Source organism: Equus quagga, unplaced genomic scaffold (genome assembly GCF_021613505.1).
Source record: "Equus quagga isolate Etosha38 unplaced genomic scaffold, UCLA_HA_Equagga_1.0 72965_RagTag, whole genome shotgun sequence".
NCBI classification, from domain to species: Eukaryota; Metazoa; Chordata; class Mammalia; order Perissodactyla; family Equidae; genus Equus; species Equus quagga.
Genome location: NW_025802610.1, coordinates 28,203 through 45,133, shown reverse-complemented (window position 1 = coordinate 45,133; position 16,931 = coordinate 28,203). Strand labels below are relative to the sequence as shown.

The following is a 16,931-nucleotide window of genomic DNA, read 5'->3' as shown; positions in this document are numbered from 1 at the left end:
TGGATGGATGGATGGGTAGATGGGTACGGGTGTATAGATAGGTGGATGGTGGGTAAAATTTTGGGAGCCCAGGTGTAGTTGGGAAAGTTCACAGGGAAGGCTGGGCTGAGGAGGGGCTTTGTAGGTGGAGAGACTTGAGTACGTTCTTAGGCTGAAGAGAGAGACTCACCAATGGAGTGAGGGCTCAGAGGCAACTGAGACTCTGAGACGTGAGCCTGACGAGCAGCGTCCCCCATCCGTCTCGGTCTCCAGACCCCCACTCTCAACTACTGCACCCCCCTCCCCAGTTCTGGACGTGGGGGTTGAGGGAGTCTGAAGGCACGTGAGAGGGTTTGGTCTCGGGGATCAGGAGCCACAGGCACCAGCCTCGGTTTCCCCTCCTGCACATAGGGCAAGTCGCTTCTTGCTGTGTGAGGCTCTGGCATTTCCTGTCGGCAGCCCAGTACCAGGCGCATCCCCCGGGAAGTGACGCAGGCCTTGCGATCAGTGACCCGCCTTTCCTAGAAGGGGGAACAGGAAGGCCAGTGGGCTCAGCCTTTTGTTGCGGTGTGTAGGGTGCAGCTGGGCCCTCGCCCTGGGCCACACACACAGGATGGCGTTTGCCCAGCTCTGTCCCCCCCAGACACTCTGGTGGCCAGCCAGAACACAGCACCCCATTCCGCTGATGGGGAAACTGAGTTCTGGAGACGTCGCACAATTTCCCCCGGGCCACCCAGCCAGAACCAGACTCCGGATGTGTCCTCCACCACAGGGGTGGAAGTCAGGCAGCCCAGCACAGTAGAAGCTCGGGACAGTCCCCTCGCCTCCCTGTGCCTCAGTTTCCGCCCCCCCGTAAAACGGGCACAATAGCGATTCCTGCCCCACGGGGGTGAAATGCAAGAATGCACAAGAGGCGTCGGCCAGGCAGCTGGCACCTCTTCGTGCTGCTATTAGTACTGATCCCGGCATGCCCCAGAAGTGATGGGGGTCTGGGGTGCCACGTCGCGGGGTCCTGACTGGGCCTGAGCTCTGAAAGGGGGCGGTTCCCTGTAGGATCGTGGACGTTGGGGGCCAGAGGTCAGAACGTAAGAAGTGGATCCACTGCTTCGAGAACGTGATCGCGCTCATCTACCTGGCTTCGCTGAGCGAATATGACCAGTGTCTGGAGGAAAACAACCAAGAGGTGAGGGGCCTCCCCCCTCGATGGCCCAGGGACCCGCCGCGGAGCAGGGGGCCCCACATCGCTCTCGAGCGGGCCTGTGTGTGTCCTGCGTGGCTTTGAGCTTCACCCTCTACTCTCGAGCGGTCAGCCCACTGAGCCCCAAGACAGATGCACAAGGACTTGTGTAGCCAGGACCCTGGACACGCGCGTGTGCACGTGTGCACACACACACACACACACACTGAGGGATGCTCAAGCCCGGGACACGGCCCCCCCAGAGGCACAACACAAGCTGTCCCGGGTAACAGGTCCCACTGCGGGGTCCCGCCCTGCTTTCATTCAGAAAGTCCGGGGATCGCTTGTGTTCTATGAATGTGAACTCTTCTCCTGATTAACACCTGGGCACGGAGGTCGGGCACCACGTCATCTCTGAAGTGGGCCCCAAGAGTCGCAGTTTCACAGCAAGAGTTTGGGGATCCGAGCGTCCGATGATCTAATTCTGACTTTCAGACTGAATCACACAGGATGAGTCTGAGGTTATTCCAACACAGCCCTTGCTCGAATCCAGCCACACGAGACGTCCCAGTTTGCTAGGGCTGCCGCAGCAAAGGAGCACCAGGCGGGAGGCTGAAACAACAGAAACTTATCCTCTCACGCTTCTGGAGGCCGGAGGCCAGAGGTGGAGGTCCAGCCTCCGGGGCTCCTGGCATCCTCCGTGGTCGTTGCCTTGTAGACGCCTCCCCTCCTCTCTGCCTCCATCTTCACGTGGCGTCCTCGCTGCGTGCCTTCTGTGTCCTCCTTTCCTCTTTCCAAAAGGACACCAGTCCTTGGACTTAGGGCCACCCTACTCCAGTATGACCTCTTAAATAATGACATCTTCTGAGACCCTATTCCCAAGTAAGGCCACATTCTGAAGTTCCAGGTGGATGTGAATCTCTGGGTGGGGGATGCCAGTCACACCAGTTCAGGCACAAAAACCACATCGGGCACACACGGGCAGCTGGCCACATGAAAGTATGGGCACCCCCCTCTGACCCAGCCCACCAGGAACTGGGGAGCCCAAGCCCCTGGACTGTGGGCCGACAGCCCCATGTCCACGTGGGGGGAGGGCTCCTGTTCGGCCGAGGTGTCCGGCTGGAGCAATGACCTGCCTGTGTCCCCCGACCTAGAACCGGATGAAGGAGAGCCTGGCCCTATTTGGCACCATCCTGGAACTTCCCTGGTTCAAAAGCACCTCCGTCATCCTCTTCCTCAACAAAACCGACATCCTGGAGGAGAAGATCCCCACCTCCCACCTGGCTACCTACTTCCCCAGTTTCCAGGGTGAGTGCTTCTAGAACTTTCTCTACCCTCCCACTTTCTAGGGCCTCCCAAAAGCAGTGTGTCTCTCTCTTTAACCCAGTTCTGCCCAAAGTCCCAGAGCCGAGTCTCATTGGTCTGTTCCAGGTCATGTGACTCAGCCAGGCCCGCTCCTATTGGCTGAGCCTGGGTCATGTGACGTGCTGGAAAGCCCAAAGATGGCGACCCCCTGCAGGAAACCGTGGTGCCTGGTCCCTGGCGCCCCTGGTTCCCTGCTGTTGCCCGTCTCGGGAGGAGGGTCTCCAGGGCGCCCCTTGGTCCCAGGAGGGAGGGTCTGCCGGGTGCCCTGACCGCCCACTGCCGCCCCGCAGGCCCCAAGCAGGACGCGGAGGCGGCCAAGAGCTTCATCCTGAACATGTACGTCAGCATGTACGCCAGCTGCGTGGACGGCGCCGACGCCGACCGGAAGGGCACGCGCTCCCGGCGCCTCTTCAGCCACTACACGTGCGCCACGGACACGCAGAACATCCGCAAGGTCTTCAAGGACGTGCGGGACTCGGTCCTGGCCCGCTACCTGGACGAGATCAACCTGCTGTGACCCAGGCCCCGCCGCCCCCGGGCTCGGACCCCCGCGCAGCAGGCGACACCTGCGGGCAAGCGGGCAGGAGGCGCGCCCGGATGACCCTGGTGGCTCCAGGCTCAGGGGGCGGAAGGGCCGCCAGGGAGTCGGAGATGGAAGGCTGGTCGCCGCCCCGACCCTTCTCTGCCCGTCGCCAGGACAGATCCCGGGGTCTCCCTCCCTTGACTCAGTTTACCCCCTTGGGGAGGGAGCATTTGGGATGGCAGGGTGGAGGAAGAGGTGAAGAGAGCGGGGGACCGAGAACTTGGTGGGTGGAGGACAGAGCCCCACAGCCAGGTATGTCCCCTCCTGGGCGGGGGTATGTCCCCTCCTTGGGACCCGCCTGGGGGTGACGCACGCGCTCTGGGATGGGGAAAGTGGTCCTTCAGGGGGAGGGATGCAGACTCTTGCGCCCCCTGGCGGACAGGAGGCGACATCTCCCAGCCTGAGATCTGGGTACGGCCCGCACTTCCCTTTTCTTGGGAGGGAGAGACACCCCCGGAAGACGCTGTCCCTTTCAGAGCCTCGTGGCTCAAAGTGTGTCCTGACCCGGTTTGCAGAAGAGGGACACCGAGGCCCACAGGCCTCCCCGCTCCTTCCCTGGCTGGGATGCAGGCACGCTGCGTCTTACATCCTTCTGTATTTATTCTCTCACCTTCTGCGGGCCCCTTGCCCGGTGGACATTAAAGGAATGACATTCTGGAGACCTATGATTTCTTAGGGGCGTCCTGTTGATTCCCCGCCGTGGTCCCATCTCAGGTCGCCCGTCCCGGGCAGGGTATCAACATGGCGAAGGAAGCAAAAAAGTTCTACTTGTTGTCCACCCGCCTGTGCTGGACTGTGCACACTTTGAGCCAGGAGGTGGAGTGCGGTGACTCTCCTTGGCCCGGTGGGGGGCCTTTGAGCCCACTCACCCCGAATTCCGGCAGCAGCCCTCGCTCATCGCTGATGAAACTGAAGAAGATTCCAGGTTGTGGTCTCGTGCCATCCTCAGGGCACCGCATGTGACACAAGCCGCATCACCCCCATTTTACAGATGAGGAAACTGAGGCACGGAGGAACGGAATAATTTGACTAAGGCTACACGCCTGGGAGCTGGCAGAGCCAAGATCCTATGATTCATTCAGGACCTTTTTTTTACTTTAAAAAAAATAAACTTTATGTTTTAGAATAGCCCTAGATTTACAGAAAAACTGTGAAGATAGTACAGAGAGTGGCGTTATAAAGCCACACCCAATTCCGCCATTCTTAACATCTTATTTTATATGGTACATTTGTTTACCATTAATGAACCAATATTGACACATTTTTAAGTGAAGTCCATACTCTATCCAGACTGCCTCAGTTTTCCCCGATGTCCTTCTGTCCCAGAACCCCACGTGACACTGAGTCGACACGTCTCCTTGGGCTCCCCTGGGCTGTGATGGTTTCTCTGACTTTCTGTGTTTTTTGACGACCTTCACAGGCCTGACGGGTGCTGGTCCGGTATCATGTTAGTTTCCTGTGGCCTCTGTAACAAAGTGCCGCAGACCAGGGGCGGGGGCTCCCCGGGAGGGTCCTTCCTGCCTCTTCCAGCTTCTGGGGGCCCCAGGCGTCCCTCAGCTTCTGGCTGCATCGCTCCGATCTCTGCCTCTGTCTCTGTGTCTCTGTCTCTCTCTTTCCGGGAAGCACGTAACAACATAACATCTGGTTGGTTCTCTCTCTCTCTCTCTCATGTAAAAATTGCTCGGTGGGTTTCTGGCGCATCAGTCTGATCCATCCGTCATGGATTTCCCGGTGAACCTCTCTCCTAATGGTCTGAGCAGCCATTGATCATCATTGCTGAGATATGTCATTAGGGGTTGCAAGAATGGTGACTTCTGCTTTCATTTCTTCTGTAATTATTCTATGAAAAAAAATGCTCACCCAAAAGAATTGGAAGCAGGATCTTAAGAGATATTTGTACACGCATGTTCTCAGCAGTAGGATTCACAGTAGCCAAGAAGTGGAAGCAGTTCAAGTGTCCATGGATGGATGATGGATCCACACAGTGTGGTCCATCCAGACGCTGGAATATTACGCAGCCGTGAAAAGGAAGGAGATCCTGACACCTGCTCCCACGTGGAGGGACCTGGAGGACGTGATGCTCAGTGACATGAGCCAGACACAGAAGGACACACACTGTGTGGTCCACTCACAGGAGGTCCCCAGAGGAGCCACAGCCACAGAGACAGAAAGTGGATGGGGGGCCAGGGGCTGGGGGAGGGGTGGGAGTCCGTGTTTCATGGGGACAGAGCTTCAGTTTGGGGAGATGGAAAATTCTGGAGACGGATGGTGGGGATGGTGGCACAGCAACGTGAATGTGCTTCATGCCGCTGAGCTGCTCACTTAAAAATGATTAAGACGGTAAATCTTATATTATGTGCATTTTACCACAATTAAAAACAATTTTTAAAATGTAGTATGATAAAAAAAAAAACCCTCTCCTTAAATAATTGGTCACCAGAAATAAAGGCCACGCAGGACAGACAGGATAAATGCCTGATTCTGGCCTTTTATTTAGCAGTTTTCAGAAGGATGAGTTGGTTCCCCAGTATCCACGAAAGAGAACCAAAGAGAGTTTCCCTTTCAGGTCACTGAGCTCATGGTTGGGAAGGTTTGACGTGTATCCATACACAGCGGGTCGTATCCGTTCTTTATGCCCACGCTGTTCCATCTTTGGCCAGTGGAAACCTCTCTGGGTTGGCTCCTTAGTCCCTTTGATGTGACCCCAGTGACCTTAAGAGCTCAGAGTTCCGCACAGCGAGATGCTTCCAGTTAGGAAATCCTGATTTTCTTCACTCATCTTTTTATTTTGAAAAGATTTCAAACCTCCAGAAGTTGCAAAGCCATGACAATAATGCCCCCTATACCCATCACTGAGGTCAGAGGTCAGCGCATTTCCTGCTCAGAGCCTGTTTTGTTAATAAAGTTTTATTGGCACACGGCCCCGCCCACTATTTACACATCGTCCTGGCAGCAGAGTTGAGGAGATGCGACAGAGACTGTCCGGCCCTCAAAGCCGAAAATATTGACCCTTTGGCCCTTTGCAAAAAAAAATTCCCCACCCGTGAGATGGATCCACCTGTGATTAACCTTTTGCTTTATATTTCTCAATAAACGTAATCTAAAAGTATACAATACTTTCTATAGAGAATATATGCGTTCTTATTCTTTTTAACTTTTCTAAATAATTTGAGAGTAAGTTGGAGACCTCATGCACCTTTGCTCCAGACCAGAGGGCGTCGATACAATAATATTATCTAATACACAGTCCGTGTGAAATTGTCACCGGTGGTCCCTATATCATCTTTTACTCCAACTTTCCTCTGTTTCTGGAGTCCAGTCGGGACCACTCATTGCATTTCGTGTCACGCATCTTGGGTCTCCTTCCATCCGAGACAGTCTTGGGCTTTCTCCATCTGTCATGACCTTTCATGACCTTGACCCTTTCGAAGGGTACAGGCCAGTTATTCTGTGGAATGTCCCCCAGTGTGGGTTTGTCGGTGGTTCCCATGATCAGCTGCAGGTTATACACTGTGGACAGGAATATTTTGGAAGCGGTGTGTCCTTCTCGGGGCGCCGTGTCGGGAGGCCCAGGGTGCCCGTTTAGCGCATTGATGGGGATGTTTAATTGGATGGCTCGGTTATGGTGACATTCACGAGCTTTCTCAAGTCACTCGTTTTTCTCTTTGTGACGGACGAGTAACCTGCAGGAGGATACTTTGAGATTATGTAAATATCCTGCTCCCTAGCGAACTCAATAATTTTAGCATCCGTTGTCAATTCCTGCCTGGATTCGTGAATGCCGCGATGGTTACAAAATGTCGGGGTTTCTAGCTCTGTTGTTGAGGAGATGCTGGGTCACGTGGAAAGATCATTCTTTTTTTTTTTTTTCCAAATTTTTTTATTGTGGTAAAATACGCATAACGTAAACTTTATCATCTTAGCTATTTTAAGCGTACAGCTCAGTGGAGTTAAATATACTCATAATGTTGTGCAGCCATCACCGCCATCCATCTCCAGAACTCTTTTCATCTTGTAAAATTGAAACTGGCCCCTGTTCAATGCTAACTCCCCTCCCCCAGCCCCCGGCCCCCACCGTCTACTTTCTATCTCTACGATTTTCAGATTATTCATTGTTGTTTTTTTCTTTTTGCTGAGGAAGATTAGCCCTGAGCTAACATCTGCTGCCAGTCCTCCTCTTTTTGCTGAGGAAGACTGGCCTTGAGCTCACATCCGTGCCCATCTTCCTCTACTTTATACGTGGGACGCCTACCACAGCATGGCTTGACAAGCGGTGCCATGTTCGCACCCGGGATCCGAACCAGGGAACCCCAGGCCGCCGAAGCGGAACGTGCGCACTTAACTGCTGCACCACCAGGCTGGCCCCTTGATTTTTGTTTGAGTCCCGAGTCCACGCGGATACTTTCCATCCTGTTCCACCGCCACGGTTCTTTCCTGCATTCTCCCATTGCATGTTTGCATCTTCTTTCTCCCCCAGTGAGGACTTGGTTCCTAACAATATCGATACACTTGGTACTTTGCTCAAGTCCCAGAACACACACGATAGTTTCAGAATTGCTACACTCATACCACTCCCGAAAACAGATCTACCACCAGAATTCAAATTGTTTTTGCAGCTCTTTTTGTCTTTAGAGCGAGTCCTGTGTCCCAAAGTGGCATAAACTAATTCTTTTCTATTTCAGTGTGGTTATATTTTTTCATTGGAAATACAGTTCAGTTTGTCTGTTTTCTATTTTCTATCTTAAAGCTTTTTCTCCTCCATCCTTGATTTAATTTTATTGTTGAATATAGAAAGCATTAACAGAGCTTGAAAACTATACTGAGAGGAATATAGAGGGTGTCATCCTCTCCTCTTTTCAATTTCAATCCTATCCACCCCTTGTGGGAAACCTATTTCGTTGGTTCCTGGTTTATCTCTCCTGTGTTTCATTTCCAAAACCAAGAAGATATGTGTATATTTTATTCTCCTTTTTTACACAAAAGGTAGCACGTTACATAGACTCTTGTACTTTTCCCCTCACTTACCAGTGTGTCCTGGAAATCACTCCATTCCATTCACAGGAGTCATCTCCATTCTTTTTCCTGGCTGCATAGTACTCCGCTCTGGGAGGCAGTGGAATTCATCAGCCTCTCTCCTGTGTGCAGGCATTTGGGTTGCTTCTAATATTTGCATTTTCAAATAACAATGAATAACCCGCATGCACTCTTGGATATGGGTAGAGCTGTGTCTTCAGGGCAGATTTCGGGGGGGGGTTGCTCTTCTGTAGCATGTGGATAAATGAGATTAAATAAGGCAGAATGCACGAGTGGCCGTACGCCTAGGTGGCAAGTAACTCAAGGCCAAGGTCATTGTCAGACAGCTTGGCTTTGGTAGTCAAACTCTATGCTCTCATAGCATTTTATTTTAGTCCTGAATTTGCTGTAGGAGCCCAGGGTCAGGGGCTCAGCCAGGTCAGGGGTCAGAGTTGGGGTAAGCCTATGGTCATAGATTCAACCAAGGTCAGGGTTCAGTCTGGGATCAGGGCTCAGTCCAGGATCAGGACTCAGTCTAGGATCAGGGCTCAGTCCAAGATCAGGGCTCAGCCTGGGATCAGAGCTCAGTCCAGGATCAGGGCTCAGTCCAGCATCACAGCTCAGCCTGGCCTCAGGACTCAGGCCAGCATCAGGGCTCAGCCTGAGATCAGGGCTCAGTCCAGGATCAGGGCTCAGCCTGGGATTAGGGCTCAGTCCAGGATCAGGCTCAACCTGAGATCAGGGCTCTGTCTAGAGTCCAGACTCAGCCTGGGATCAGGGTTCAGTCCAGGATCAGGGCTCAGCCTTGGATTAGGGTTCAGTCCAGAAACAGGGCTCAGCTTTAGATCAGGGCTCAGTCTAGGATCAGAGCTCAGTCCAGGATCAGGGCTCAGCCTGGGATCAGGGCTCAGTCCAGTATTGGAGCTCAGCCTGGCATCAGGATTCAGTCCAGAGTGCAGGCTCAGTCCAGTCTCAGGGCTCAGTCCAGGATCAGAGCTCAGCCTGGGATCAGGGCTCAGTCTGTGATCGGAGCTCAGCTTGGGATCAGGGCTCAGTCTGGGGTCCGGGCTCAGCCTCAGAACACACAATGTGTCTCTCCGTGACTGTGCCGGTTGGGTGGTGCCTTGTGAGGTGGAGACTGAGGCTGGGTTGTCCTGCTGTGCGGGGTGGCACCTGGCTGAGGCTTGGCTGCTTGTCCCCCACCAGCAGCCTCACACCCCAGCTGCCCTCACAGCTGCCTCACAGCCCCTCCTCCCACAGCCTCACCCCTCAGATCCGTTTCTTGGTCACCTCCAGTGACAAGAAGCTGCCACCTCCCCAGCAGCACTTGCTCTGAGCGTCCCTGTCACTGTCCCGTGCCTGCAGCTGGACAGTGACGAAGGGAGGGTGCTGGTCAGAGCCACTGCCCCCTGCTGCCCTCAACTCCCATCTCCTGCCCACCCCCACCTCCATGGGGAGACCGGAGCCCCTGGGGGGACCCCAGTGCCCATTATGGGATGTCTGCCCCTCCCACCCCAGACCTCAGGGCAGCTCCAGTCCACGCACCCCCACCACTTCCTCTCCCCCACCTGGTGCCCACACCTCGGTCCTCAACCGTCTCAGCTTGAGGCAGCCTGAGCCCGGGGAGGATGGACATGGGATGGGGGCGTGGGCTTCCCCTTTTCCTGGGAGCCCCATCCCCTCCTGATGTTAGAGGCTGCCTGGGTGGGGGTCCCCAGCTCTGCTCCTCGCAGGGCCAGCCTCAGGGGCCGGAGAGGCGACTGAAGGCCCTGGTGAGGACGGTCCTGGCTGAGACCCGGACGTGTGCTGTCCACTTCCTGCCGTGTGTTCTCTGGGGGGACCCGGGGCAGCTGGTGCCACCCGCTCCAGGCCTCAGTTTCTCCCTCTGTGGACAGGTATACTGCAGGTCAGTCCTGGCCCTGTCTTCCATACCACCGATGAGGTAGCCGTTGGTGCTCATGTGTGTGCAGTCACGCAACAAGCATTTATTGAGCACCTACTGTGTACCAGGCAGGGCTCGGAGCAGTTGGGGAGACGGTGATGGAACAGCGGGGTGCTGGAGGGGGTGGCTCCAGCTGGGGAAGGGGGAGTCGCCCAGCCTGGAAGGAGAGGCAGGTGCCGTGGGGGGGGCCATCTCCTCTCCCCTCTGGGGCCCCCACCCCGCCGTCAGCTTTCGAGGACCGGAAGGGGGCAGAGACGGGGTCTCGAAGCCGAGCGTGCGTGGTTGCGTGCGGCGCCCTCCGGCAGCTGGGGTGGGAGCCGGCCGACCGTTGGCTGCTCCGCCCCTGCCCGGCCGCACCCCCACCCTGGGGGTACCTTGAGCATAACAGGAAATTTCAAACAACAGGAAACCAAGAGAGGGCAAGGCAGCGGCTCCACCCTGCCCGGGGGCCAGCCACCCCGGGGCCTCAGTCTGCCCCGGGGGACCGCCATGAATGCCACGGGGTCCCCGGCCGAGGCCCCCGAGTCCTGCCAGCAGCTGGCGGCCAGCGGGCACAGCCGACTCATCCTCCTGCACTACAATCACTCGGGCCGGCTGGCGGGGCGGCCGGGGCCCGAGGACGGGGGCCTGGGGGTCCTTCGCGGGCTCTTCGTGGCCATGAGCTGCCTGGTGGTGCTGGAGAACCTGCTGGTGCTGGTGGCCATCGTGACCCACATGCGGTCCCGCCGCTGGGTCTACTACTGCCTGGTCAACATCACGCTGAGTGACCTGCTCACCGGCGTGGCCTACCTGGCCAACGTCCTGTTCTCGGGGGCGCACACCTTCCGCCTGGCGCCCGCCCACTGGTTCCTGCGGGAGGGCGTGCTGTTCATGGCGCTGGCCGCCTCCACCTTCAGCCTGCTCTTCACCGCCGGCGAACGCTTCGCCACCATGGTGCGCCCGGTGGCGGAGAGCGGGGCCACCAAGAAGGGCCGCGTCTGCGGCTTCATCGGGCTGTGCTGGCTGCTGGCGGGGCTGCTGGGGCTGCTGCCGCTGCTCGGCTGGAACTGCGTGTGCGCCTTCCAGCACTGCTCCAGCCTCCTCCCGCTCTACTCCAAGGCCTACATCCTCTTCTGCGTGGTCATCTTCGCCTTCATCCTGGCCACCATCACGCTGCTTTACGGGGCAATCTTCCGGCTCGTGAGGGCCAACGGGCAGAAGGCCGCGCGCGCCCCGGCCCGCCGCAAGGCTCACCGGCTGCTCAAGACGGTGCTCATGATCCTGGTGGCCTTCGTGGTGTGCTGGGGCCCCCTCTTCGGCCTGCTGCTGGCCGACATCTTCGGCTCCAACGTCTGGGCGCAGGAGTACCTGCGGGGCATGGATTGGATCCTGGCGCTCGCCGTGCTCAATTCGGCCGTCAACCCGCTCATCTACTCCTTCCGCAGCCGCGAGGTGTGCCGGGCCGTGGTGGCCTTCCTGTGCTGCGGCTGCCTCCGGCTGGGCCTGCGGGGGCCCGGCGACTGCCTGGCCCAGGCGGCCGAGGCGCACTCCGGGGCCTCCACCACTGACAGCTCGCTGAGGCCCAGAGACAGCTTTCGGGGCTCCCGGTCGCACAGCTTTCGGATGCGCGAGCCCCTGTCCAGCGTCTCCAGCGTGCGGAGCGGCTGAGCCACAGCGGTGGCGGCGGGGGGGGCCCACGGTCCGGCCGCCGGGGCGTGCCCGGGGCTCAGCTGCAGAGAGGGTGGCCCGGGACGGGTGAGCCGCGGGCCTGAGGGGCGCGCAGGGGTGCAGCAGGCGGGCCCGGATGGAGAGGAGGGGACAGAGCCGTCAGACAAGGCCCTGCGGACGCCACAGAAAGTCCTGGGAGCTGGAGGTGACTCTTCAGCGGGACAGAGGGCGCCCCGGAGTGGGGGTGCGTGAGTTCCTGTACGTGCCTGGCTCCTGTGTGATTCTAAGGCAGCCCCAGCCCCTCTCTGGGCCTCAGTGGGACTCTCAGCCTGCAAGGGGCTGGCTGTGGGGTCGACGCCCTGGGAACATGGAAGTTCCGTGACGGTCCGTGATGTCACAGCCTCCCTCTTGTTCTCGCGTGCGCCCAGGCGTGACGGCACGGGGCTGTGGGTCTGCTGGCCGCGTGCATGGAGGTGTGCCCGTGCCCAGGGAGGAGCCAGGGCTGTGTGTGCTATGGGGGCTGTGGTTGTGAGGGCGAGTGTGTGTGAGTGAGAGAGCAAGGCGGCGGGCAGGACGGGTCGTGCTCGGGAGCATGTGCTGGTGTGTCCGCGCGTGCACAGCATCTCCCGTCCGAGGGCGCGTGTCACCCGACCGCTCTGCCGAAAAGCGTGTGTGTGAGTTTCGAGACCGCCGGGCGGGGGCCCCTGGTGACAGTTGAGACCAGCCCCATCCCGCTCACTTCCCCTTTCCCTGCCCTCGCTGTCACCTCTGGCCCCGAGGCCTCCTTCCCCCTGGGCTCTGGCCTCTGCGTCTTTTGGGGGGCCCCGTCGGGGGGCCAGCAGAGGGACGGCTGCCTGGCTCTCCCGGCCTCGGGGAGCCCCGCCTGTTCCTCTGGAAGGCCCTTGAGCACGCTGCCTCACCGTCCCCATCTGCAAAAGGGGCTGAGGACAGAGGGCACCCACGGCAGGAGGTCGCGGGCCACGCTCAGCGCTGCTGGAGATGGACATGCCCTGCATCGTCGCCATCCGCTACAGGAGCCCACGTGGCCACGGAGCACTTGCTGAGCGGCCCGTGCAACCGAAGAACTGAACTTTGAATGGTATTTAATTTGAATTCGTTGGCATTTAAATAGCCCCCGGGGACTATGGGACAGCACGGGTGGACCCTCGATACGCGGCCACCTTCTGCTGGTTGAACGTCCTCTCGCCGTCCTCCGAGGGCCACGCCAGTGCTCGCGGCTCTTCGGCTCCGTCTGGCCGAGCTCCCGGGAGCGCCCTGCCTGATGGCGCGGGACGGCCCTGCTCTGTGCCTCTGTTTCCCTCCGCACCACGGGGGACGCGGTGACGGACATTGCGGCAGCCACGAGCCACGTGTGGCTACTGAAAATGAATTAAAATGAAATGTCAAAATGCGGCTTCTCAGGGTCTCCGTCGGCTGGAGCTGCCGGGTCCCGGGCGGCAGGCTGGGCGGCTTGAGCGACAGAAATGGGTCGTCTCGCGGTCTGGAGGCTGGGGGTCCCGGATCCAGGGGTCGGCGGGGCTGGGTCCTGCGGAGGCCAGGGGGCGGGAGGAATCTGTCCCCTGCGCTCTGAGATTCTGGGGGTCCTGGCCATCCCTGGCGGTCCTTGGCCGTGGACTCATCGCCCCATCTTCTCTCCACCTTCACGGTGGCTTCTCCCTGTGCGCACGTCTGTGTCCAAATGTCCCCTTTTGATAAGGACGCCGTATTCCAGTGTGACAACTGATGACATCTGTAACCAGCCTGTTTCCTATAAGGTCCCCGTCTGAGGTCCTGGGACTTAGGGCTTCAACATATAAATTTGAGAGAGAGCACAGTTCAGCCCGTGACAGTCACACTCGCCACAGGTCAAGCGCTCAGGAGTGACACGTGGCTCGAGGCTACTGTTTTGGGCCATGTCGATGCAGGACATTGCCATCAGCACGTATCCGGTTGCCCCACTGCTCGTATTTTTCTGACTCCCATTCCCCGTGTGTTTATCTGGGATGGTGACAGGAGGGGGTGGGGGAGGTCTTGGTGGAATTAGGGGTGCGTGGAGCCTGGGCCACCCCAAAGCTCTAGCCTGCCTTCTGGGCCTGTGTGAGGTGCCCCGGTTGGTCCCTGCGCCCCGCGGGGCATCATATGCTTTGTTTTGACTGAGCGGAACGTATTTACTTCTCCCTCCTACCACAGGGCCTTTGCACCAGCCTTTTTGTCCCCACCAAGGCCGCCTGCCTGGCACATGCCTACCCTCATTCTTTACTTGCCTACTGCCTATCCATCCTGTTGGTCTCAGCTTGAGCATTGCCTCCTCCAGGACGTCCCCTCTGATTTCGCCTCCTCCTGAGGCCTCCTCCGGGCTCCCATGGCTGCCTGTGTGTCCCCATCACGGCTCCAATCACCCCTGGTCATGAGCCCAGCTCCTCCTCTGGCCTGTGAGCTCCATGATGGTGGCGACTGTGGCCGTGTCCGGGTCACCGCTGTGTCCCCAGCACCCAGCACACAGCAGGTGCTCAGTGACCTGGGGCTCTGGGAGAATTGGAGCCAGCAGCCTGCCTTCCGCGGAGCCCTGAAACCTCCTCCTCTCCTTCTTCCCCAGCCCAGCCCTCCTCCCTGACTGGACGACCCCAAGAATCCCGACTTCTGCTCATCAGGTGGCCCGGGGATCTGTCACCTGTTACGGTTCCCCAGCTCTGCACACGCCAGGGCCTCAGCCTGCTCACCTGTCACACGAGGCTACTGACAGCCCCGTCTTCCTGGGATGTCGATAAGGAGAGGCCTATAAAGGGCCGCAAACTATTGCGGGTTTGTTTTAAAATGAATAATAATAACAAGACTTATATATCACTCGGTGCCTGGTGTTGTTCTAATCGCCTTTGTATTAACTCCTTTAATCGCCACAGTACCTCCAGGAGGCAGATACCACCATCAACTCTATTTAACAGATGCAGAAATGGAGGCCCAGAGAGGTTAGGAGACTTACCCAAGGTCACACAGCCGGGAAACAGCAGGGCTGGGATTCAAACCTGGGGTTCTTGATCCCTGCCTGTTACTGCCTCTCTGAGGAATGAACAAACAAGCAGAGGACTAAGCGAATGAATGAATGAATAAATGAATAAAAGAATACTAGTTCCTTCCCTCCTTGGAAAACTCAGAACGAGCGTTCCAGTTCATTCTTTGGGCCACCTGCGGTTTCACTTCCGCGAAGCAGATCAGTCAAATCTCCCCATTTTGCAGAAGGGAAAACCAGCGCTCAGGCGAGGACGCGACGTGGGCAGATCCAGGGTCGAGGCCTCGCCATCTGGGCCCGGGTGAGGCCCAGCTGCTGGCCGGCCTCCGGGCGAGTGTGTGTGTACCTGGAGCCTGGCCTGGGGAGGGGCAGATGGAAGAAGCCGGGAAGGCCCGTTTGCTGACCGAGCGCACGTGGGCCCGAACGAGTTCTCGTCCCTTTTCCCGCCCTGCCAGGCCACTCCTGACTCCTCGGGCCTCCTAGGACCCCCTGGAGGGGCCTGGGGTGGCCGGAAGCAGGGGACTCAGCTGGGATGGGTGGGCTGGTCTGTTGGGGCTTTCATGACTCATTCATTCACTCAAGCACCACGTGCCGGGCTCTGTTCTGGGCACACACACAACCCGGGGTGCCTGCTGTCATTAAGGTCCCCCTCTGCTGGGGTGACAGACACCTCCCTGAGGAATGTCCAGCATCATTTCAGTAAGGAGCTCGCCATGCAGAAAGGTGTGGGGACAGCATTCGCGGGAACAGCCGAGGTGACAGCCCTGAGGCTGCACGAGCTGGGTACATTCTCGTAACACCCACACTTATAGAGTGCTTACTGTATGCCTTCCTCTTTGCAAGCAAGTTTATGTGGATTATCTTATTGAATTCCTACACACCCCCGGGAGGAGGGGGAGAGCATTTAATTATTTATCAACATATTTGGCGGCTGAGGAAACCGAGGCTCAGAGAGGGGAAGTGACTTGCCCGAGGTCACACAGCTGGGAAGGGGCGGAGCCGGGATTTGAACCCATTTCTGTCGCCACCTGTCACTCGGGACGGAAGCGAGGCCCCAAGTCCTCAGGCAACCGTGTTGAAGCCTGGGATGTCAACTCGCTGGGGGCCAGGGCTGCAGTGCTCTGCACCCTGTGGCCTCAGTCTCCCCATCTGTACACAGGGATGTGAGTTACTGATGCTCCTTAGGACTCCTGGCCCTGAGACAGTAGGCTCTTAGGATTGCCAGGTTAGAAAATACAAATTTGGGACACCTAGTAGAATCTGAATTTCTGGTGGATAGCGAATAATGTTTTACTATGAATATGCCCCAAATATGAATAAGCACGAGTGTAAGTATTTTTTACTGTGTCCCAAATATGAATAAGCATAAGTATAAATAGTTTTTTACCACGAGGATACTCTAAATATGAATAAGCATGAGTGTAAATAGTTATATGCCAACCCCTGTGGGAAAACTAGGGTCCAGACTACAAATCCCATAATCCATTGCGTCATCCCTTTAGGAAGCTTCTATCGTGATTTTTTTACTCTCATTCATTCATCCAAAAATTATATGGACCACCCACGGTATGTCAGGTCGTGTGTTAGGTTCTGGGGATACATCAATGCACAAAGCCGACAAAAGCCTTTGCCCTCATGGAGTTTAACATCTCCGTTCCTTCGGAGTTTTAAACGATTTTTCTCAGACTTCACCCAGGAAGACTACAGCTCCCATGACCCCTTATGCTTGCTCGAAAGGACTACAATTCCCAGGAGACCTAGCGCACCAAGGCCAGCCCCTCTCTTCCTTCATTTCCAACTTCCTTCCGGGTCGCAAGGTCACCCACATCTCGCCTCCTCCCTCGCCTCACAACAAAGACAGAGTTTAAGTAAATTCCACTGCAAATAGTTTCTTTTAAGTCCAAGTATTTTCTGGTTTTGAGTTTATGTGAAACTTTAGCAGATTTAGCTAAACAGCCCACCACAGCTTCCTGCATCGGGGAGTAAACGAATAGGCCTACAACTCCCCGGTGTTTCCACGCTCGCCTGGGGACTACAATTTCCAGCAGGCCGCGCGGCGGGCGGGGCGGTCCGCGGCCGTGCCCGCAGGACCCCGGAGCGGGCGCGGGCTGCCCGGCGCGGCGCCCGCAGGACCCCGGCGGCTACCCATGCCGAGGTGAGTCCGCGGGAGCCGCCGCCGCCGCCGCCGCCGCAGCCGCGGTTGCCGCCGTCGCCGCCG

General features: G+C 57.4%; 2 protein-coding genes across 2 annotated transcripts; both read left to right on the top strand.

The window, feature by feature from the left end:
* The first annotated feature begins 66 nt into the window (after nt 1-66).
* On the top strand, nt 67-3,769 carry LOC124234200 (guanine nucleotide-binding protein subunit alpha-15-like). Its single transcript, XM_046651445.1, has 3 exons — nt 67-1,162; nt 2,311-2,464; nt 2,812-3,769. Exons 2-3 carry the CDS (start codon nt 2,317-2,319, stop codon nt 3,036-3,038), a joined length of 375 nt encoding a protein of 124 aa, XP_046507401.1. The 5' UTR covers nt 67-1,162; nt 2,311-2,316; the 3' UTR covers nt 3,039-3,769.
* A 6,466-nt stretch (nt 3,770-10,235) lies between these two features.
* Nucleotides 10,236-11,732, top strand: S1PR4 (sphingosine-1-phosphate receptor 4). The gene has a single exon (XM_046651446.1). It carries the CDS (start codon nt 10,549-10,551, stop codon nt 11,704-11,706), a length of 1,158 nt encoding a protein of 385 aa, XP_046507402.1. The 5' UTR covers nt 10,236-10,548; the 3' UTR covers nt 11,707-11,732.
* Nucleotides 11,733-16,931: the final 5,199 nt, after the last annotated feature.

Bases quoted from the DNA above. Each gene is read 5' to 3' on its own strand.
- LOC124234200 (XM_046651445.1), top strand. From the start codon at position 2,317: ATGAAGGAGAGCCTGGCCCTATTTGGCACCATCCTGGAACTTCCCTGG. The intron at 2,465-2,811 runs GTGAGTGCTTCT...GCCGCCCCGCAG, and splicing joins CTACTTCCCCAGTTTCCAGG to GCCCCAAGCAGGACGCGGAG.
- S1PR4 (XM_046651446.1), top strand. From the start codon at position 10,549: ATGAATGCCACGGGGTCCCCGGCCGAGGCCCCCGAGTCCTGCCAGCAG.